This window comes from Ailuropoda melanoleuca, chromosome 19 (genome assembly GCF_002007445.2).
Source record: "Ailuropoda melanoleuca isolate Jingjing chromosome 19, ASM200744v2, whole genome shotgun sequence".
Taxonomy (NCBI): Eukaryota; Metazoa; Chordata; class Mammalia; order Carnivora; family Ursidae; genus Ailuropoda; species Ailuropoda melanoleuca.
The window spans coordinates 67,403-89,978 of record NC_048236.1 but is presented as its reverse complement, the minus strand read 5'-3'; the positions used below and the strand labels follow the sequence as shown (position 1 = coordinate 89,978).

Here is a 22,576-nt window from a genome sequence, read left to right as displayed (position 1 = left end):
CCCAAGTGTAAAAAGAACTGGGTTTCAGAAGGGTCTTGTTGAAACACTAGGAAAACACTGGTTAATTATAATCTTTGAACTTTAGACTTGTGTTCTTATCACGCTGTAGCGTGATAGCAGTTTCAAAAAGTATTTCACTTCTTTTGTATCTCTGGAACAGACAAGTTCATGTCGTTGGGGTAGGGGTAGTGCAGGGCCAAGTTCATTGTTGAACTTAGACTGAGGCTTTTGAAGCTTTGCTTCTGTCCACATACAGTAAAACTGAAGGGGAAAAGAATGAATACACAATACAGAAAATGAAAGATGATAAGAGGAAACTTAGAATCAAAGTATTTTGCTTAACTACGCAAATACATCTTTGCCCTTGGCTCAAAACATTGATTTTGTAGGCTTCTACCATTTAAAGGGATTAGGGTTAATTTTTTTCATGGAGTATGAGCCTTGAAGATTCTTTGAACTAAGGCTAGTCTGGGGAAGGACTGGCTTTAAGTGGAATTCTGGGACTCAGCAGGGATGTGATAAAGTGCTTTGTCATTTGCAGATAGTCTTGGGGTCAAATTCTGATGACTTATCACACTTGAAGCTTGGGAAGAAGAGGCATGGCCTGATAGAATGAGCACATTATTCCGGGAAACCTAGTTAGAGTTTGGCAATCATCCAGAAATTTGTACATGAAGTCCTGCTTCTACACAGGACTCAAGCCTTGGAAGAGACGAGACTTGACACCGCCCTGCTGTCATCATCAAGTACCGCATACCAACTAATCTTTCAGGGTGTGTGTCTCAACATTGAAATCCTCCTTATCCTCTCCTTAATCGAGTGGCTATTGCTTATTAAGTAGCAATGGGAACATGGATATCTTATAAACAGATTTCCCTTGCCCTTCATGTCACCCTCTGACATATTCCTGGTCTTCAGAGAAGGAAAGAGGTACTCATTTACGAGTAATCTCAAAAAATATTTGATAAAGGTCAAGACCGGGGTGGGAAGTTGGCCTGGGAGAGTTGGTATCCTGTGTTGCCTAGACAGGTCCTGGGTTAAGCCTCCCTTCCACTTTCTAATGTCATGGCTTGGCTCACTGCCTGGGAACATCCCTATTCCTAGGACTTGTTCACTGTTCGTAGTAATTTCTAAATGTCTAAGTTCCTTAAAAAACCTGCTCACAAAAATCACACCAGTTCTTTTATTAATGTTGCTATTTTTCTTTCTTAAAAAAAAATCCAACTTCACATAAAACGCATTTCTGGACATACTTCAGAGATCTGCCCAGACCTTGGGTCTGAGGTTCTTTGCCTTAAGCAACCCATTTGGGGGAATAATTAGGCCCTTCTGCCCCACAGATGCCTGTATATGGCTGCCATTTCTTTCTTTGCAACTCATTTTCCTCTTTTCCAAGAGCAGCCTTAGGGAGAGCCATGGCTTAAATGATTTACAGCATGAGCAGTATATTTAGAGTCCTCGGAGGACCTGTGCACTAGGATTGGTTGGCGTCCAATGTTGTCCAGCTCAAGTGGTATTGGGATGTCAGGCATGTCCCAGATGGCCATACATGTCACTGCTGTCTCCTGGTGGCAGCAGGCAGACCTTAGTGAGAAAACAGAAAGGATGTTACTGAGAGCTCTGCAGGCCCAAAACAATGATGAGTTGTCTTCTGAGCTAGGGTTTCTATGTGCCCTCTGAGCAAGTCTGAATTTCTCCCCCATAGTCTCCTGTGATTTCTGCTTTACTCAGCGTTAGGTGTGTTGCGTTCATGTTTTGGTGTGGTTCACACAGGGAAAACCCAGAAGATACCTACTTTAACTCTTGAGTTAAATATATAATTAAATCCTATTCTGTCATTTTAAAAAAGATGGAATAAGAAATATAAGGCAAATTTTCTTTAACAAGTGCCCATTTCTTAGTATTTTAATTAAGCAGAGCTGTCATTTGGGCTTTTAGATTACAACTTGATTTCATACCAATTTTTTTTTTTTTTAACTTGGTACACTTTAACCTTTCCCTTCAGGAACATGAATAACTCAAGAGTACAGGGAAGCACATTAATGGGTCCAGATAATACGGTTATGTACACTAACGGAAGGAGGCTTATAGTGTGGAACATGTCCAATAAGATTTTATTTAAAAATAATTTGACTTGGAAATGGACTTTTCCCTCAAACTGATTAATCTATTTTACTTCCGTTTAGATTAGCATAAGATACAACCCTCAATTATCTAAAATTAAAAGCTCCTTTTAATCCTCCTTGAAATGTTTAATTTTTATAGCAGATTTAGCTATCTAATTATTCAACTTACTGGAAAAAAACAATACACACACACACACACATACACACACATCTCTGAGGACTTGATGGGTAGGCAGCTGGAAGAAGCGGCCCATGGCTCTGAAAGGTGTTTAAAAAGAAAGTATACTATAGTTAAGATTAAGCTAGCAGTCATCATTCTGGAGAGTCTGAGAGGGGTTTATAATTACAGTGATAATACCTACACTAGTAAAATCTTCAAGTAATTTAAAAGTTAATTTTGTATTTTCAGAGGTCACCCTTAAAAATCTGTTTTTACCACTCCTCACCACCACTCAGAGTGGTGTCTTATTTTATGCGAGCGTAGTACAACGTGGCATTACCTGACCATCTTCCCACTGAAATCAATTAATAGGTACTGCTTTTTGTAAGAAATGGCTGAAAATCGCGTCTTCTCAGACTGGCGAATGCTCAGCTGGAGAATTATCAGGCACCCCGTGTGCGTGTGTAATAGCAGACACCTGCCAACATCAAGCTCCAGAACACTGATAGTTCCCAAAACGTGTCTGTGAAGCCACCTCTTCTCTTAAGAGTGAGAGAGACGAGAAATAAATTGAATAGCTTCATGGAAGCATGCTGCTTTATGTTTTATTAATAAGTGAATTGTTCCAGAATTAAAGTTGAAGAAGAGGGTGGTAAAGACCCTTTCTCCGTTTCTGGAAGATTTTGATGAGTAACTCAGGCCTTGGGCGGGGACTTGGTTGTAGCATTTCTGCGGGAACAAACTAGATCAGACCAAACTCAAAAAAAGTTAGTGAAGGATCCTTTACCCTCTTTCCTGAGGGCAATCGGCCTGTTTCTGTGAGAGACTAATTTACCCTCAGCAAGAGGCCAAATTGGCCTTAATTGTGTCCTAATTGTTTGCTTAAATAGCTAATCTTTACTTCCAGTTCTCAGATCACATCTGGATGTTGTAGGAGGCTACTTCCGAGCTGCTAATTTACAAACATCTTTTTAACCCTTTCAACATTCCTGCATAAAAGAACTTGTTGCTGTGATATCCCCATTCCTGAATTCAGCATTTTTCTATCAGTTCTGCTGAGGTCTTCTCAAAGTAAGGAAAATGTCCTTGCATTATACATTCACACAAATTATTGGTCTCATTCAAAGCAGAACCATTTGTTTGAAAACATGAAAGCATCTCTGGCAATCAATCAATCAATCAATCAATCAATAAGTTGAATACAAATCTGCTTGGGGACTTTCAAAAGTACCAAAAATGAAAAACAATTGTCCCTGAAGGAATGAAAAACCTCCCTTACAGGGCGCTGGAAGGGTAAGATTGCAAATGGGGGGTGGGAGGAGGGCATCCCGAAGGTGTCCAGAGTTAGTAAGTCTGGACTCGCGGCCGTGGGGGCATGCTTAGGGGAGTCCGCTGTCGAGTAACAGGTCCCTGCACCATCCACATCTGACCACGGCAAGTCACCCTGTGTCACCAAAGCTTCCGGATTCCTAGCAACCTTGAGTACTCCAAGTTCGTTTGACACAAAAGGGTAGAAGCGAAAAGGGTTTAGGGAGGAGAACTGAGAGGAAAGAGAAAAGGAAACGGGACCTCCTAAAATGTTTTTATAGCCGGCCAAAGGCAGAGAAGCGCGCAAAGCAAGCGGACCACTCGGTCCACCTGCCCTGCAGCCTTCGACCCGCGGGAAGCTGGGCACGCAGCGGTGGCGCCGGACTCACGTGAGGCTGGCCCGGCGGCCTACTTGAGGATGTCCGCCAACTTCTCCTCGTAGTACAGGAAGTTCTCCTGAATGTCCTCCCAGGGCTCAAAGGCCTTGGGCTCGCCCTCCTCCTGCTCCACGAACTGCTGCCAGACGTACTCGAAGTCCTGGGGCTTCATGACGCGCAGGCGGCAGCCGGCCTCGGCCAGCCTGCGCAGGGCGGCCCGCACGTCGGGCTCCTCCCACAGGAGCAGGCGCCCCGCCAGGATCAGCAGGCGCAGGTTCTTGGTCTGGCCGAGGGTCCGCGCGATGCGGTCGGCGCAGGCGGCGCAGGGGCTGGACGACACGTACCACGTGACGGTGTAGCGCAGGGCCGGGTCGCAGGCGGGCAGGATGGTGTTGAAGAAGGCCTCCTCGGCGTGGGCCGCGGCGTGCTCGTCCTCCAGGTACCCCCGCGTGGCCTGCACCTGGCCTCCCTTGCCCTGCGCTTCAACCACGTAGCACAGGAAGGTCTTGTTGCGCCCGGAGCTGTACTCCACGTTCCGGAACTGAAACTTAAAGAAGTTGACGGGCAGCCGCTCCCTGGGGGTCGAGGGGGCAGAGGGACAGGGGAGAAGAGAGAGGGATGAGCTCTCCCTGTTCCTCGGACCAGCCTGGAGCAGGTGGCTCTCCGAACTCTGCGCCTCGGGGACGCGTTGGCCCTTCCTATCAAAGCAGGGCTTGCCTAGGCTAACATCAGGGGCAAAAGAAGGAGGGGGGCAGGACGGAATCCAGGAGGGTATATCTGGAGGAGAGGAGAGCATTTGTACGTACGCGTGCTGGTCACCCCAACAGGGAGGGTCTCCGAGCACTCCACCATCCCTCTCACGCACAACGCACTCCTACATTTCTAAATCAGTCGCTCCTTCACCTGGCCACACGGCAGAACCACCCAGAGGACTCTACACCTGTCAATGCCTGGGCCCCACACCAGCCCAATGAAATCAGAACGTCTGGAGGGGGCCCAGGGACCAGCATTAAAAAGCAACAACAACAACTCTCCAATTGATTCTAATAGATGGACAGTTTGGAAAAGCAGTTTCCAATAGTCCTATTACAAAGTAGCAAGCCTATCAAATTTCTCCTGATAGAGCAAGACGAAGATTTTGCAGAGCCTTTCCAGCTTCCATTTCTCTTCCCTGCCACTCATGGCTCACGTATCTTAGGCGTGGCGCGGCCCACCACTCAGTGCCACCCTCTCCCAGTGACTGTTTCTCAAGTCCGGCTTTTCCCGCAGGTGAAAGAGTTGTCACACGATAAGCGTCCAAGAGTGTTTTTATCTTTGAGGTCAGATTACCCGAGAGAACCTTGACACGATAGAGCTTGTGTAGTAGTATTGAGTCGTTTCAAAATCATTAAAGACGTGGCCTCTGCCCTCCAGATGGTTCTAATCGAGCAGCTCGACTCTAGCTAAGAGCATTCGAAAACTGCTCATTTAAAACGTGTAGGGAGCGTGGAATACGTGGGACAAAGGTTCTCGAACGTTTAGCCTTTATTCAGGAGGCAACAGAGAATTGTTACAGGCTCTTGAATAAAGAAAGACGTAATGAAAGTGACGTCCATGGGAGATGACATGGTGTCTTTAGGCAGATAGAGCGAGGCTGGGGAAAAGCCTGAACTTAAGCAAGCCCATTTGGTGTCTTAGGACACCTGACTTGGGGATGACGATGTTCAGTGGCTCGAGGGTGGGATGGATGATTAGGAAATGAAACCAGCAGAAAAAGGACAGGTTTGGGAGAAAGTTCAGTAGTAAGTAGGAGGAGAGAGCAAAGGAAAGAGGGTAAAGAGGGCACCCGAGTTGATTGTATCTCTATTATGTGTGTCTGCACCTCTTTCTAAAATAGGGAAGCCTTTTTGCAGGTGTGGAGGCCAAGGAGAACGAGGAGGCTTTCACAGGAGAGATTGAAAATGTCACAGGAGAGAAGGGGATTGAGTACTGGCTTGGGGAGGCTGAATGCTTTCTTTTTGAAAAAAATATATTCTCTGGGGTGCTTGGGTGGTTTAGTAGGTTAAGAGTCCAACTCTTGGTTTTGGTTCAGGTCGTGATCTTGGGGTTGTGGGATCGAACCCCACGTTGGGCTCCCCTCCAGACGTTCTGATTTCATTGGGTTGGTGTGGGGCCCAAGCATTGACATTTGTAGAGTTCTCTGGGTGGTCCTGATGGGCTTCATGCTCAGGGGGGAGCCTGCTTGAGATTCTCTCTCTCCGTCTCCCTCAGCTTCTCTCCCTTCCTCACCCCCATCCCTGCTCATGTGCTCCCTCTAAAAAGAAATAAGTAAATAAATAATTTTAATAAAGGTAATCTCTGCAGTTGCCCCGGAGGATACCCTGTGGCAACCATTGATTCCACTGTTACTTCTCTACATGCCTTCCCTTTCTGACTCCCAAGGCTACAGGGAATTCCCGGGTGTCCCAGGACCTTGGCTTCTTAGGGATAAGCCACAGTTGACAAAGAGCTGAGTAAACATTAGCTGTTCCTCTGCAGTACTCCCCGCCCCCATCACAAAATTGTCTCCACCCAGGTTTCCATATCTCTTGCTGTCAAGTTAAGTTTCCACTGTGGAGATGGATGTGTTTGAGGACCTGGCCCAGGATTCCTTCAGGTTCTATACTTAGCTCTCTAAACCCCTCTGTCCCTAGTTGGATGTGTTTATTATTTACTTAACATTTCAGAAGAATGGATGGCCTGATGATTCCCCTCTCCTGTTTCAATCCCTGTTGGGAGTTCACTTATACTGAGCTCTCCCCAGTTAAAGTCACCCTACAAGACCACTCCTGGATTTTACCCGTTGCTAAATGGTCCTTCCCTTCCTGGAATGGCTTTTTTTTTTTTTTTTTCTCCCGAAAAGCACAGAGCTTACCTTTCTTGTGCACACACTTTATGCTCTTCAAGACCTTTTGCCAGATGGATTCTCAGGCGAAACCCTTGGAAGTATTCATGACTGTGTGGTTGACTGGGGGCTTCCCCAAAGCTGCCTGTGTGGCCCCTCGGGTTTCATTCTGGAGCCCCCAAAACCATTGCTCCAGCTTTGCCAAATATAGCCCAGCCAAGAGCATGAATTTGGCCCAGCATACCATTGCAAATTGGCTGGCTCCCGCTTGTCCCAGCCTCTCTTAAGCTGATGTTTTCCCCTCTTCCTCTTCCCTTTGCAAGAGAAGGGGACCCAGAGAAACCTGAAACCCAAGGGAGAGGAAGAAAGTTCACCTCCCTACAAATACCAGTTTCCCACCCCTCTGGCCGGCAGCCCTGTAGTCTACTCCAGGCCTCAGCAGGGCCTTCTGGACTAGGTGCCTAAGGAAGGGAAATACTTTCAAGGGGCAAAGGAAAGTCAGGGAGGGTCTTGGCTCCCAGTCTTTCCTTTGGGCTTGCTCAAAATCTGGGCTTACTTGGCTTCTCAATGGGCTTCTTGGTTTTCCAGAAGGAGCATAAAGGTCAAATGAAATTCTTTGGGCCTCCCACAGGCTGAAACAGCCAGGCCCTGGAGAGGAACCGGGAGAACAGAGGAGGAAAGGGTCTGAAATCTCTCCAGGCAGCTAGACAATATGGTCATTTCAGGTGATTTTATAGAATCATAAAATAAGTCAACAGTGTTATGTCTGCTAGGGGAAGAAAGGAAACAGTGACACTAATTTCTTAGATAATCACAAACATCTTTTTTTTTTTTTCTAGTAGCGTGATGCCTGATTACTGTAGTGACTTACTACCCTTACTCTTGCCCCCAGCAGGTGTTTCCCTGCTGAAATGGGACTGTGCCCATGTGCTGGAGTGGTGGTCGGGAGAAACATGCTGGTAGCAGATTTCTTCACCGGGGCTCGGTCACACCTTCATGCACAAAACCCAACAGGGTTATACCTCCGCCTCCCCGCACCTCTTCAAGCACCACTTCCTCATACTTTCTGCAGACAGGTTACTCACACTTCATCTGCTGAGACCCAGGCTCCTGGGCCTTGAAATTCTCTAGGCAGGAAACCAAGAATCCTAATCTCTAGGAAAGACCATTTGGAACATGGTTGACTTGATGAAGGGAGAAGGGATGTGAATAAATGCAATATATATATTTTTCTCACTCACATTGAAAAAATATTTGCGCTCCCTAAGCATAAATCTGTACGGTGAAAGAGAGCAACCTGGAAGGCAGTAGAGGCTGGTCTGAGATGAAACATTTGCTCCAAAATGATCCATGGAGTGGAAAAATATACGCGCAGGTCATGGAGCGTTGACTTGTTTCAGCTTTCCTCGCCAGATCTCTCATGATCTGCTCAGAAGAGGCCGAAGTGCTGGTTTTGGTCTCCTTCTCCCTTTTCTAGACCCCTTGCCAAGAGGATGCCGAGGAGTGGGTCCAGGCAGAATGAGGAAAGAAGCAGAGAGTTCTAACAGCCTGACTTCCTAGAACCCAGATGGGCTTTGCCAGGCTGCTGGCTCCTGGGTTGCCATGCTGGATGGGATTCTGCCCTAGACAAGCCCTGAGCCCCTGCTTTTCCCCTGGGAGGCACTGTCTTCACACCGGGAGCTCTGACCTTACCCCAGCCTCAGTGGAGGCCAGGGTGCCAGAGTCAGTGGCTGTCTTCTATGCTTTCCAGAACAAGCCTCACCAGCAGGGTCTGGAGCCACGGGTGAGGTGTGAGAGGCTCGTGGCAGTTAACAGCCGAGTCAAAGGCCCCCACTCCTTGCTGTCCCTTCTCCTTGGAACCCTGCACGTCCTCTCCATGTTCCCCATGTGAACAGAGTAAACTACTGGTAGTCAAAGAAGCAGTCAAAGGGACAGTCACAGCCTGTGCCATTTATCTGTCTTCCACACCAATCTCTTTGCTAGCAGGTTCCACGTGATGCAAAATCATACACAACACGGCTAGAGACAAGCACACACAAACACACAGCCAGGGGTCCTGCTAGGTAGAGCCATATTCGCTCATCACTGGGATGGAAGGATGAGAAGACAACTAATTCCGGTGTCCCAGAGCTTCCCTAAAGCACGCCGAGTTGAGAGGCAGGCATGGACTTGTGGAATTCTCTTCTGTGCCGCGCACTGTGGGCTCTTCCCATATCCTGAAGGGCTCTCCTCCCAGAAGCCCTGCCCACAATTAGTTCCTTATCCTAATGCCTGGCAGAGAGCCTACCATACAATAGGTGTTCATTCATTAGTTCATTTATTTATTCAACAAGTATCTATTAGGAGCTAGGCACTCTTCTTGGTGCTAGGGATAAAGCAGTTAAAAGGCAAAGTCCCTGTCCTCATGGAAGTTAAATACTAGTGGGGAAAATGGGCAGCAAATAAATGATTCCTAGTTGGTAAATATTTGTTGAATATAAAAAGTCTCCCATTTATGGCTTTTTTTTTTTTTTTAGATGCAGTGTGGTGATTTGGAGTCAGACAGTCCTGGGGTTTATGCCCTACTGCATCCGTTAGCTTTGGGCAAATTACTCATCCCTCTGAGACTTGGTTTCCTCATCTGGAAGATAGGTTGAGTAATCCAACCTCTCAGAGTTTGGGCAATGGTCAGCACTCAAGAAATTAAACCTAGTGCTGTTGGGTGGTGTCTTCTCTGGACCTCAGATCTTACCCCATCAGAGCTCAGTTTTAAGCACAACCAAAGCTGAGCCCTCTCTACTTTTCCTCTCCTGTTTAGAGGGTTCTCTCTTTCCTTGGTGTGCTGGTTTAACACCCAGCTCTGTGACAGGAAGGGAGGGAGGGAGAGAGGAGGAAGGAAGGGAGGGAGGAAGGAAGGAAGGAGGGAGAGAGGGAAGGAAGGAAGGAAGGAATGAATGAAGGAAGGAAGGAAGGAAGGAGGGAGGGAGGAAGGAGGGAGGGAAGGAAGGAAGGAAGGATGGAAGGAAGGAAGGAAGGAAGGATGGAAAATCCTGATTTCTAAAGTTTGCTGATCTCTGTAAACACTCCTACTATGGAGATTTCAAGAAACCAACGTGAAGCCACTGAACGCAACGTTGGAAAGAGATGCGCACAACTGATTCTCAGTCATCATGAGTTGGCTTCGGCCCACCACTGCAGTTTTAGACCTTTTCTAGCACTGTCTACCATGTGATTTTGTTAAGGTTCTTAGGTCTGCTTTCTATCCGGAGTGCCCTAGTCAGGCCAGAATCACGACAAGTGGGGCATGTCTCTTTATTCCTACCTGGTATGCCCTCTTCACCTCAGACTATTTCCCAGAAAGCTGCCCACTCTTCTGCTAGTTTGCAGCCCCAAACTAAGGAGCGGTAGAGACAGACCCATCCCCTCTGGGCATCTAGGCTAGGAGGGGAGCTGCTTTGCCGACCCCTTGATGCCAGGGCATCTGGAGAGGAAAGGAAGGGAAAGCTGTTCCCTCATCCTGTCACTGCACAGACAGCCACACCTCTGGGCTATTTTAAGCCAACTGTTTACCCAGAGGGGCCCAGGAGACAGATCTCCACAGCTGTTACTTGCGGCCAGGAAACACTCCCTCCTGGACTACTCTCAGAGCACCCAGAAAACGGCCCTGCCGCTCCTCTTTTTCTGAGCCTTGGGTCAGAGAAGCGTCCGAGCTCCACTACGTCACCGAGGGAGATAGGTGAAACCCTGTTTGGGAAGTCGGGACCCGGAATGACTAAGAGACCCGTGGAAAGAACACTTGGCTGGAGTCAGAAGAAGGCCCCAGCTACTTACTGGTTCTGTGGTCTTGAACAAATCACCCCTCTGCCTGACTCAGTTTCCCCATCTGTAGAGTGGCAATAATGTAAACCCCTCTCCTGGCATTGTGCTGAGGGTTGAAGGGCTCACGCATGTGCACCTATGTGGTGATTATTAAGCCCTGGACGAATGTAAGTTGCGTCAGAGGATTTGACCCTTAGGACCCCAAAGCAAGTTCAACAGAACATAGTCTAATTCTGTTCTGGACCTATCCTGCCCCTGTGCTGGGAGGTCACAGCACCACGCAGAGTGGGTGTGCGCGTGTCTGGGTGTGACCAAGGGCAGCATGGACCAGCAGGCTTAGGGGTGAAGAAAAGGCTCTCCTTCCACAGAGAGGCACTGGAATTGCAGACTTTCCTGGCCTGGTCGCCCTCGGCTCTCCCGAGGTCCATATTAATCTGTGCTCTGCTGCTTCTGTAATCAGGGTAAGGGTGACATTCATCGGTTGGGCAGGGGCGAACGCACGTTCCAGGCTTTTGCCTGAATCCTTCCCTCAGGAACTAGGGTGCATTTTTCCCTCAGGTGTTTTTAGAAATCAGAAAATGTCTGAGCTGGAAGGGACCTTAGGGATCAACTTAGTTTAACTTCCTCATGTTACAAATGATAAAACAGGCCAGGGCTGGAAAATCACTTGCCAAGCTTGAAACGGCAAGTCCGGAGGGCCACCCAGGGCTTCTCTGCCCTCTGAGGACATCATGCCTACATTCTTCCTGAAATTTCTCCTAGTGTGGACCTTACTCTGCCCGTGGGCATTGCAGGAGACTCCCATCAAGGAAGCCTTGGGGCTGAGGGAGGCAATGCGGCCCTCCGTATCCCCTTCTTATTCTTGGCTGACGAAATTTGCCCAGGTCTTTTGCAAAAGGAACAGAGAGAGAAGAGGAAGAAGGACAACTTGGTTTTATTCCTGGAGATGGCATAATCTGGACAAGACAGAGGGACCCTCTGTGTAGGCCTCTCTTAGGGGCATGGAGACCCTTTTCTCAGGGTCCTTGTTCTTCCTTGGGTCTTGGTCAAGGGCGGACTACCTCTTCTGCCCAGAAGCTCCTGGCCCTGGACTGTTACCGGCTCTGTAACTACTGTTGCCCTGGGGGTGGGTGTGGAGAACCCCTGGGTAGACTTGATTCAATAAGGAAAAAAATGCTTCTCACTCACTGGGAAAGGCCTGGGGAAAGGGTGGATCTGTTTTCCCTGTCTGAGGATCTTCCGCTCCGGAGAGAAACTCTAGAGAAGGAGTGAGAGCCATACAGAGAGGATAGGCCCACTCAGCAGCAGAGAGACGAGTCAACGGAGGAGGTACTTTGGGGCCACATTTAAATGTGTCTGTGTCATCTCATGTCCTTACCCAACTCGCTGGGACTGGACAGCCCGTACCCAGAGACACGGGTGACAGCCCGCTACCAGGAGGCCTGAGCGGTGGTTTCATTCTCTGGGGCCTTGCCTCCGAGGAGCTGCTATTACCTACCCCTGGTTAGAGGGGGTGGTAGGTGTCCCCTGAGAGGCCAAGAGAGATTTGCAGCTGTACCCACTGCAGCCCCTACCATGCACGGGAGTCTCGCTGTGGCAGGACTGCGACCCTGACCCCTACTATTACCGCCCTGAATTCCCCCAGCCTGCCCCCCCCCACGCTCCTCTAGGGAGGAGACCCCCGGCCCACACCCAGGTCTCACCCTGTGACAATCTCAAAGGGAGGCAGTTCAATCAGCTCCTTCAGCTTCTCAGGGTCATCCAGGTTTTCCAGATCCTCACCATTCTGGGAAGCAGCTGGCTCAGCGGCCGCAGTGGCGGCAGTGGCCTCTTCTTTCTGGGCCATGGAGGGGTGATGGCTCCGCGGTCACTGAGATAGGGGAGAGGCAGTGAGTTCCCAGGGCCAGGGCCTGGCAGCAGAGTCCCAAGCAGCTGTCAGCAGCTAAATCTGCCTGGGGACGATGGGAAGAGGACTGGGCTGGCCAGGCTTAGTGTTCTCACCTCCGGGCCACACAGGCTTTATAACTGGAGCCCTCTGCCCCTCCCCCAGGCCGTTGCCCTCTATCTTTTTTTAATTGAGTGACAGTGGGTGCCGGGATGGGGGGGGAGTGGAAAATCTGGCCACTAGTATCCCCTATTTATCAGTAGTCAAAGACAGGAGGCTGGCAGGTGGAGACGGAGAGGCCTGCTCTCCCTCCAACCCCCCACCCCGGCTCACACATATATTCATACCCTCTCCCTCCACCTTCTATCCTTCCCTCTGTTTCCCCTGCAACCTTTCCAGCTCCACTGGGGGGATGGAGAATGGGACCGAGGGTGGGCATTCTGAGATTTAGGAGAGACGCTCTCAGAGGCGCAAGCAGGACGAGGTTTGTGTTGAACGGGGTGCTTGCAGAGGAACCCCTGCCCCGTGATGTGGGGAGATGTGGGTTCAGGAAAGGAGGGTCCTGAGACGCGGTAGGATAAGCACTTCCAATTTGGAAAGAAACTGTGAGTTGTTACTTAAAGGGACCAGATGCTAATTTGCCCTGTTACAAATAATGCTATGTTGGTTCCTGAACCTTCAGTAGTAACAATACTGACATCTACAAGCTCAGAGGTTTTGAAAGAGGACAGCCAGTGAGTTTTGTGGTTTGCATGTGAAATCAGACTTAATGCTCTCAACAGTCACTGGAGGCAATCCGTATCATCCCATGTGTCATGTGGGGGAACTGGGACTCACAGAAAGGCTGGTTCAGGGCCTTTCCTAAGGCCATACAGCCTGCAAGTGGCAAAGGCAGGATTCGAACTCCGGCCTTTTTACTCCAGAGGCCAAACATTCGCCCTCCATGCTATGTTTGCTCTCAGTCAGTCCTTTATTCGTTTAACAAATATTTGTTGAGCATCTGCTGTATGCCAGGTGCTGTTTCAGGTACTGGGATATGGCACAGAACAAAACAAATGAAAATCCTTGCCCTCACAGAGCTTGAGGGGTTGGACAATAAACAAGCGATCTATCTATCTATCTGGTCTATTTGCTGATGCTAAGTGCTAAGGAGAGAAGGCAGGTAAGGGGAACAGAAATGTCAAGGGGTGGAGTAGTGTTTTTATAGAGTGGCCAGGGAAGGACTTTGAAAAGCAGACAACTGAGAGAAGATGTGAAGGTTGTGAGGGAAATATGCTATGTAAAGGGCAAATGGCCCAGGGGAAGGAAGAACAGGTACAAAGGCCCTAAGGTGGGAGCATTGCTTGTGTGTTTGAGGAGGAAGCAGACACCTGTGCAGCGGGGGGTCCTAGGAGATGAGGCCAGAGAGATAAATAAGGGCTAGATAGGTAGGGTCTTATGGACTTGCCAAGGGCCTTGATTTTTTCTGAGTGAGATGGGAAGCTATTGTCTTTGAACAGATAAAACGCAATGGTCTGACTTATATTTTTACAGGATCACCCAGGCTGCGTGGTTGAGAATAGACCAAAGGTGGGAAAGAGCAGAAGCACAGGTACCAGTTACAAGCTTGTGAAAGTAATGAGAGACACCTGGAGCCCCTAGAAAAATCCCTGAGCTAAAACAGCATTGGAAGACGGACGGATCACTTTCGCAGTTCACGTCTTGGATGCTTAGCAGAGCCCACAGGTGCTTATGTTTGGGGCAGTGCCAACACTCTAGACCATTCTCAGGGCAGTGGAAGACTGGGGTCAGGGTCACTGGAGGCCGAAAGTGAGGAACCTGAGAACATTGGGGACTGTTGGAACCCAGCCCCAAGTGGGGTTGGGTGGCGGTGATGGAAAGAGAGGGTACCTTCCACAGTCTGCCTAGGGAACAGGAGTCAGGTCAGTTTGGAGTATTTGGGGCTCTCTCCCCAGAGAATTCTGAGCAGCACAGGGCCCTGTGAGGAAGAGGCCCAAGCATTTAGATCGGCCTGGATGGTCATAGTTTCTACCTGTCATCCAGGCATAATTACTACTAGTGCCCCCTTCACTCCACAGAGCACTCTGGTATCAACCATAAGCTATATGGTCCCCCTACCTAATAGGCTTGTTACTGAAAGCACTTCTCCCGTGATTATGTTTTTCAGGTGTTTTTTCCAGGGGTGTCAAGCACGGGGTTGTAGTAGTACTGCCTGTGTCCACAAAGAAAAGGCGGTGATCGCTGATACATCTCGAACACACATTATTCATTGTCATCCCACCAACACACAACATTTCAATGCAAAGCGTTTCCTTCCTCCTTTTATTTGATCAACACTTATCAAGGGCTCCTAGGTGCCAGGCACGGTAGGAAATGGCGAGAACACAGAGAGGCACGAGGTGCGGCCTCACCTGCAGGGCCCTGCCTTCATCCTCAGCAGGCCCTTGGGCATGCATTAGCATGCTCAGTCCTCATGCCAGTCCCACGTGGGCAGGTCCTATTGGTCTTGGTTTGCAAGTGGGAACCTGTGGCTCAGGAATCTGAAGTGAGTTGTGCAAGATCACCAAGGATTTAAGTCCAGGTTCTCTGAGAATGATTCTTATCTCCAGGGCTGCACCCAGCATGTTCTGATGAAGGCACGTCTACAGCAGTATAGGCGTGTGTCCCTCTCTTACTTCCAGGTCACAGCCACAGTGAGGGGCTTGGAGCAACCGAGGAAGAGTCAAAGGTCTGGGGGCAGGCAAGTGAGGAGGAGGGATCCTTTCAGGGACTTATTCCCCCTGTGGGAAAGATTTCCTCCTTGAGGACAGGTTCTTTTATTTATTTATTTATTTATTTATTTATTTATTTATTTATTATTTTTTAAAGATTTTATTTATTTATTTGAGAGAGAGAGTGAAAGAACACGAGCAGAGGGGAGTGGCAGAGGGAGCGGAAGAAGATCCCGCTGAGCAGGGAGCCTGATGCGGGACTAGATCCAAGGACCCTGAGATCATAACCCAAGCCAAAGGCGGATGCTTCCCCCACTGAGCCACCCAGACCCCCCAAGATTTCTTCATTTATTAGAGAGAGAGAAAGCAAGCTGGGGGGAGAGGCAGAGGGAGAAAAAGAGGGGGAGAAGAAGGCTCCCTGCCGAGCAGGGAGCCTAATGCTGGGGTCGATCCCATAACCCCGAGATCATGACCTGGGCCAAAATCGAGAATAGGACGCTTAACTGACTGAACCCCCCAGGCGCCCGAGGACCGGGAATATGGCACAGATATTTTGGCTGTCGTGTATAGCCCAGCATTGGGAGGGAACAAATAAATCCATACTCATGTCCTCAACTCAGCCTTGATTCACAGTGTGATCTGGCCAAATCACTATGTGTCTCTGGGCCTCAGTGCGTCCATCTGAGTTATTGTCCTCAGGATGGTCAAAGGGATGGAAATGAGAAGCGGAGACCAGCCTGGCTCCTGTGGGTGTGAGGATGAACAGTGTCATGAAAATCTCCTGACTCTGAGTGACGGTCGGAGGTGGTACAGAGGTGGACCCAGGCTGGTCCTTTCTGAAGAGGTGGGCCCTGGCTCCCACCACACCCACGTACACCCTTTCCTTTGACACTTGGGAGAGCACTCTGGGCCCTCACTTGGACTGATAACTGACAGCTTCCTTTTCCACGGCTTCTTTCCAGCCCCTGCCCCCGCCCCCCATCCCTGGAGGGCCTCTGAGTTAGCTCTGGCTATTTATGGCTCCTCCTGGGGGCCTGGTTCCTGGCTGGTCCCTGGTTCTCCTTTCCAAGTCCTGCCAGTTTCCCCTGCTGGCCCCAGAGTGCAGCAGCTAATCTGGGGATCAGTTCCCGAGCTTGGCTCCGCCTCCTGCAGCTGCCACTATGCTCTTTAGGGCAGGCATTCCCCCCCCCCCGCCCCTTTACAGTCGGGTAAGTTTCTATCCCTTTGCCCCTTCTGCAGAGGAGGAGACAGAGAAATAGGGTGTCTAGTTCAAGGTCACACTAGGACTCTGTGGGGTGCTGGAATTTGAACCCAGGTCTGCCAGCCTCCCAAGTTCCAGGCTTTTCCAACTGTGTTATGCTGCCTGGGATTCAGTAACAGGGACCACTGACACTAGCACAGCCCTTCCTGGGGGCCTGACACTGGTCTAAGCAGGTCATGTAACTTAACCCCTTTACTCCTCACGAGGATGTTGGGGTAGGTACTGCTAGTATTTTCATTTTATTGGTGAGGAATTTGAGACCAGAGAGCTAAGTGACTTGGCCAAGGTCACGCAGCTAGTGAGAGCAGAGCTGTGTGCTGCCAGTCATGCTGTTGCCCCTTCCCCATTCAGCCCCTACTGCTACCAGGACCCCGAGGCCAGGCTCCGAAGAAGGAGGGGCAAGAAGAGGTCTAAGGGGAGGAAGGCGTTCTTCAGGGACCTTGGCTTTGGAAGCAATCAGTATGTGAGGGGTGCACGCACACAAGTACATAGGTGTGTGTGTGTGTGTGGTGTGTGCAGAGGGTACGGGTATAAAGACAAAGCCGCTGGTGAGTAGGGATGGAAACCACAAAGGGAATTCTCCCAATCTGTCCCCGCAGGCCGCAGCCCCATTCTTTCCTGGGTGGCAGTGGCTGGAAGGAGCTGGGTTAGGCCCACGATCAGCTGTAGCATGTCTCCCGGTCCCATTTCCCAGGGTCGTTTCAGAAAACACTCGATATTCTGGAGGTGGGTGAGGAGTAGGGGACGGGGTGAGGCGCGGCTATTCCTTGGGTCTCAGCCTGATGCCCTCATTGGGAAGGGAGTCCAGGCTAGGAGGAGCCTAGTGGAAAATAGAAGCCTCACCAGGGGAAGGTTTAAATTCTCACTTTGTGAAAGAAGACACCTCGGGAGCGTGTTGATGGAGTGGGTGCTTTATGTGCAGGGACAGCTGGGACCCCAACAGCGCGTTGCGCCAGAGACCCAGCCAGGGCATGCCCATCCCTTGGTCACTACCGAGACGAGTACACAAACAACGGGCTGCAGGCGCCAGACACCCCCCTGGCGAGCAGAAGCCTGCACCTTCCAGCAACGGCTCTGTTGACATAAACATGGGGTGTCCAGAGATTTGGCCAGGCAGTGGGGGGGGGCGGGGAGGGAACCCAGGGTCTCCCAGACGTCTAAGACTGAGATCAGGGAAGGCACTAGACTCACAGGGCAGGCCAGGGTTTTCAATATCGCCCTGTGCAGAACGCAACGCTTGGCTGGCCAGGCAGAGCATGCTGCCCTGGGGAAAATGGTGACATGGGGACTTTAGTCCTGGTCACCACGGTCCTCCATTCCAGCAGCCACTCCCGGCACCGCCCAGCTCCTGTGGTGGACACTTTGAGTCTTTGAGGAAAACGATCTGATAAGAATCATGCACTTGAAGGTGACTAAGGCTGTTCCTCTTTGAAGGGGGTATGAGCAGGGCCAAAGAACCTACTAGGAGAAAGCAATAAACTGAATCAACTTTTAAAAGGAGAACTTCAGTGCTTAGCATGCTCAGTGTGGGGAGCAAGTGGAGGGGACAGGGGTTTCTTTGGTGCTCCTGTGGGCAGCTAATTTCTGTGTGGGCTGGGGGATCTTGGAGATACAGCCAGTAGAGGGACGAATGCGGCTGGAAGAGATACTACTGAGGCGCCTGGGTGTGACAAAGAGAGCCTGTCCCGGTTTGCACGTCCGCAGAGTGGGCCTAAGTGGGAGAGGGTCCTTGAAAGCTAGGGGGGGAGAAGGGGCCTTGAGGGACTCTACATGAGCGTAAAAGAGGGAGGTTCAGATCTGAAGGGGTCCCAACCAGAGCCAGGCTTTGTGTGCATAGGTAACTTGCCTGCCAGTAAAGAGGATCAGCTGTAAGTCCTTAAAGAAAAGGGCCTTGTGCTTGTCTTCCCGAACTACGAGAAAGAGGAGGACTCTGAAACTCAGCCTGGGGTGCCGGGGAATTCCAGGAGATCGGATGGATGTGGCCACCACAGAGGAAGACTTTGGAGCCCTGGCTCAGGCCTGACAACACTCTGGGGGCCTTCCACTTCCTTCCACCAGGGCATCACCTCTACCTGCCCATGGGGAGGAGGGGCTGGGGATGCCCAGAGAAAACACTGCCTGCACTCTGCTCCCTCCCAGCCCAGTGGACCCAACATTGTCCAGTATTGGTCTCCCCACCTCACCTTGCCCCTGTGTGGCTCTACTCTGCAGACTTGGCAAAGGGAGGAAGAACGCAGGATTTGAAGGAGGGATAGAGGGACTGAGATATAATAGAAAGTACCCACCGCCCTCTGGGGCTGCTATGTTACCTGGTGCAGCTCTCCACCTCTGCACACACTGGGGCATGGACTGCCCTTGAGGAGCTCATCTCCCCCTCCCTGCCACCCTCCACCCAGTGGATCATAGTCACATGCCTTGTGCCCACTCAGAGGCGAATGGAAAACTAGCCCCCAAGGACAGAGAAGCATGCACACATGACTGGGATGGTGGGACCCCACGACACATCTAGCAAAGACAGGAGGCAGCTCGGACTCTACTCAGACACAGCTCTAGGTTACTTCAGTAATCTAGGAGGGGCCCAGGGCAGTGTGTGCTCCCGGTGGGGCTCAGAACTGGGAGGTGGGTGGCTTAAGGACGAAGGGTTCAGACAGATCGGGAGAATGGGAGATTAAAGGCTCCCAACCAGGAGCCAAGGAGCAGTGTAGGAGGGAGAGAGAGAGGGCCACAAGCATGTGACTGGGGGGGGGAGGCGGGGAAGAGCCAAGGGAGAGGGACAAGCGGACTCTGCACTGATCACAGAGCCCAACTTGGGGCTCAGTCTCATGACCCTGAGATCATGACCTGAGCTGAAATCAAGAGTCGGACGCTTAATCCAGGCACCCCTGCAGAAGGGAATTTTAAGGATGACTTTGGGGACAGAGGATGAGAGCTTGTGGTTGGAGTCCTGCCCATTCTGGTTGTTTCTGCTCAAAGCGAGGAAACCCCTTAGTTTGGCTCATTCCTATCAGGCAGTCTTGTTTTTCCAGGGCTTGGAACAACATTCAAATCAAGCTTTCTTCTAGGCCCAATGTCCAAAACTGGAGGTATCTGAATGCCTGGGTTTGTGGATCAGCTTGTGCTGGGGAGGGCAATGAAAATCCTTTTCTCAGGGCATCAGTTAAGCTTCTAGAATTAGCCTGCAACACAAATAAAATTAGTAGCAAATATTTATACTGCCTATATGAGATGATGAAAATGACAATGACAAACGGCTCTGGGGTGTCCACTTGTCTAAGGTCACCCAGTGATAGTGGAGTAGGGATGAGAACCCCTGCAGTGTGGTAACTCCGAGCCCACCCTCAATTGGTATTTATAGATTATGTTTCTACGTTTAAAACAGTTACACATATAAATGAAGTTATAAATTCAGCTAAAAGCAGCTTTAGAAAATTTGATTGCGGTGAAGACAAAATCCGCTTGAATCTGCAACATAAAAAGCCGGTCATTTTGTGCATGTGACACTGGTCAGGCTAGCCCACAGACCTGAGGAGAAGGAGGTCACTCACTCTCCTGGCTCTTAGGAAGTGAGGGAAATAGTGCTGGAGGTCTTGCAGCAAGATGGGTCTCCATTACCCAGGATGGGTAATGTGAATCAGAACCATGCATGGCCTCCAGGTTCCCCTCCTAGAACAGCTAACAGGCACTTCCTCCATGCCAGACCTCTTTTTACTCATTATCTCATCTCTTCTCGACAATTCTAGGGTACCCCATTGCACAGGTGAGAAAAATGAAGCACGGTGATGTTGGTTGCACTGGGTTACCAGTTAGTAAATGACAGTCTGTACCAAGCCCAGGCTGGCCTGTCTCCAGGGCCAGAACTGCAAACCACTGCACCGTATGGTCTTCCTTCCCCAACATGATCTGATTCTGTGGGTCTGGAGCAGGGCTGGAGTCCAGGCTTCCTGCAACTGCCCCGGGAGGTCACACTTTGAGAACTACACTGGTAGCTATTTCCATCAGGGTGATCATTAGAACCACCTGAGAAGTTTCAACAACTACGAAGACCCTACCCTTCCCCTAACATAGGCTTTTTCAGTGGGTCCAGGGTAGCCTGCTGGTGTTGGTGGGGTGTTGGCCAGAATTTTCTTTTAATGGGTCGAAGTGTTCATTTTTCTAATCAGTAAAGATATCTGAACACCTGCTCTGTGCTCTGGGCTGCACTGGGACTGGGTACATAAAAGTGAGGGGTACCTGACCTGCCTGGCTGGCCAGAGCATGCCCTTTCTGGAGGCAGGGAGGATGCAGATTCCTTCTTGCTTGTTCTCCTTTGGTGAGTTCCAGAAAGGGCCAATCTCCTCTAATGATGATGTCCTGGTTTCTCCCCTGTGTGGTCCTTGGCCCCCACCAGAGAGTTCATAGCTGGTTCTCCATCCAGAATTCAGCTCACAGAAACACAGGGTGTCAATGTGAAAAGAGCCCCAAGAGACCATCCATACCTGGTGCTCTCAAATTTTAGTGAGCGTTAACACAAGTGCTGGGGGCTTATTCAATCTAAAGATGCCCGGAGCCCACCCCAAAAGTCCTGATTCTCAGGTCACGGGTGGGGTCTAAGGAGCATGCATTTGTAATAAGCTCCCCAGTGGCTCTGCAATGCTCCCAGTAGTGGTTCTCAGGTGGGCTGCAGGAGGCCCTGGGGAGTTTTAAAAACACTGATGCCCAGCTCCATCCCTAGAGAGTGGTCAATATCTTTAACAGCTCCTATGCAGGGTGTCTGCATCTTCTAACTGACCTTGTTTGGGGATTTGCGGAGGCAGCCCCAGGGGCAGTCACTGCTACCCTTGCTACCACCAGGGCCTTGAAACAAGAGGCAAAGAAAACAATAGGAGAGAAGAGACAAAAATAAGCCAATGAGAGGATGTAGAAAGAGAGAAGTCTGAGCAAGAAATTCCTGCTGGAATCACTTACCAGCACTGAGGGGTTCATCTCTTTTTCTCAATGTTTTCTCTTATTATAATAGTCATTAATTGATTTAAAAATTAATAGTAAAAAAGTATATGAAAACAAAAATAAAAAATGAGCTATAATCCTCCTTATCCGAGATAATCGCATAAGGTCTTAATATGACATATATAAAGTACAGTATTATATTGTATAACCATAGTATAACATTATTATAATAACTATAATATAATACGATACATATTATAAATATTATATTATTGTTGTTAATAGATATTAATTAAAATCCAATAAATAACATTAAACTATTCTAAAATAAAATAAAATATATAAACCCGACACGTATAATTCGTATCCTTTTTTTTTACTTTATCTACTTTTCCGTTTTGCTTTCATAGAACTTTTCAAAACGACTTTGTGTTCTAGGTAACTGAAAAATCTAACTCCTAAATATCCCGGCCCTATTGGAGGGCGCGGGAGTGGAGCGGAGAGGGCGCGCCCAGCCTCCCCTCGCCGTGCTCGCACTCGCGTGTGCATCACCGGACATGCACTCCCGCACATGCGCAGACGCTCTACCCTCCGCTCTGCAGCCCCAGGCCTCGTGTACCCAGATAGGCACTTCACATCATACCCTCGAAGTTTCTAAAGGAGTTTATTAATGGATATTACTAAATTACTTTATTAATACAGGATTAATTAATTTATATTAAGTATAAAATAAGTATCCCCCATCTTTCCCGTTTCTGAAATCGAGTGGAAATTGGCACGTGGGAACCCAGGACAGTGACCACACTGGGCTGAGTTATCTTCAGGGATTCATCAATCCCTGGCCCCCTCTCCCCCTCCGCCTTCTCCCCTCTCCCCCCAATAGCCCCACAGCCCTGCCTGCATTCTCTTCTACCCCTACCCTGGCCATCCTCCCTCCCCTCCTGCCCCTGGTGCCTCAGTCGCTCTTCTCCCCCATGGGCTGAGGCTGATGGTTTGAACAGAGGCTGTCTCTCCATAGGTGGTAGGCGACGGAAGCGGTCACGGTGAGCCAGGCCAGGTAAGGCAGCAGGAGCAGGGCGGCCAGCTTGTTGATGGGATGCCAGATCAGCGCCGTGGTCACCACTAGTCCGTACAGCAGCAGCAAGTGCAGCAGGGCCTGGG

The 22,576-nt window shown here is 49.8% G+C and overlaps 2 protein-coding genes across 2 annotated transcripts in view; both read right to left on the bottom strand.

The window, feature by feature from the left end:
- Window positions 1-1,168: 1,168 nt before the first annotated feature.
- Window positions 1,169-12,612, bottom strand: APOBEC2 (apolipoprotein B mRNA editing enzyme catalytic subunit 2). Its single transcript, XM_002929745.4, has 3 exons — window positions 12,336-12,612; window positions 3,984-4,546; window positions 1,169-1,584 (listed from the first exon to the last, which is right to left on the bottom strand). The coding sequence occupies exons 1-2, from the start codon at window positions 12,476-12,478 to the stop codon at window positions 4,003-4,005; spliced, it is 687 nt and encodes a 228-aa protein (XP_002929791.1). The 5' UTR covers window positions 12,479-12,612; the 3' UTR covers window positions 1,169-1,584; window positions 3,984-4,002.
- Window positions 12,613-22,268: 9,656 nt separating this feature from the next.
- The window catches only part of TSPO2 (translocator protein 2), a 2,629-nt gene continuing 2,321 nt past the window's right edge, over window positions 22,269-22,576 (bottom strand). The window contains exon 4 of the mRNA XM_002929746.4: window positions 22,269-22,571. Coding sequence (XP_002929792.1) covers window positions 22,371-22,571 — 201 coding nt within the window. The 3' untranslated portion in view covers window positions 22,269-22,370. The remainder of the gene's footprint in view (window positions 22,572-22,576) is intronic.

Coding starts and splice junctions, on each gene's coding strand:
- APOBEC2 (XM_002929745.4), bottom strand. CDS start 12,478: ATGGCCCAGAAAGAAGAGGCCACTGCCGCCACTGCGGCCGCTGAGCCA. Junction 4,547..12,335: donor CCCTTTGAGATTGTCACAGG/GTGAGACCTGGG, acceptor CTCGACCCCCAG/GGAGCGGCTGCCCGTCAACT.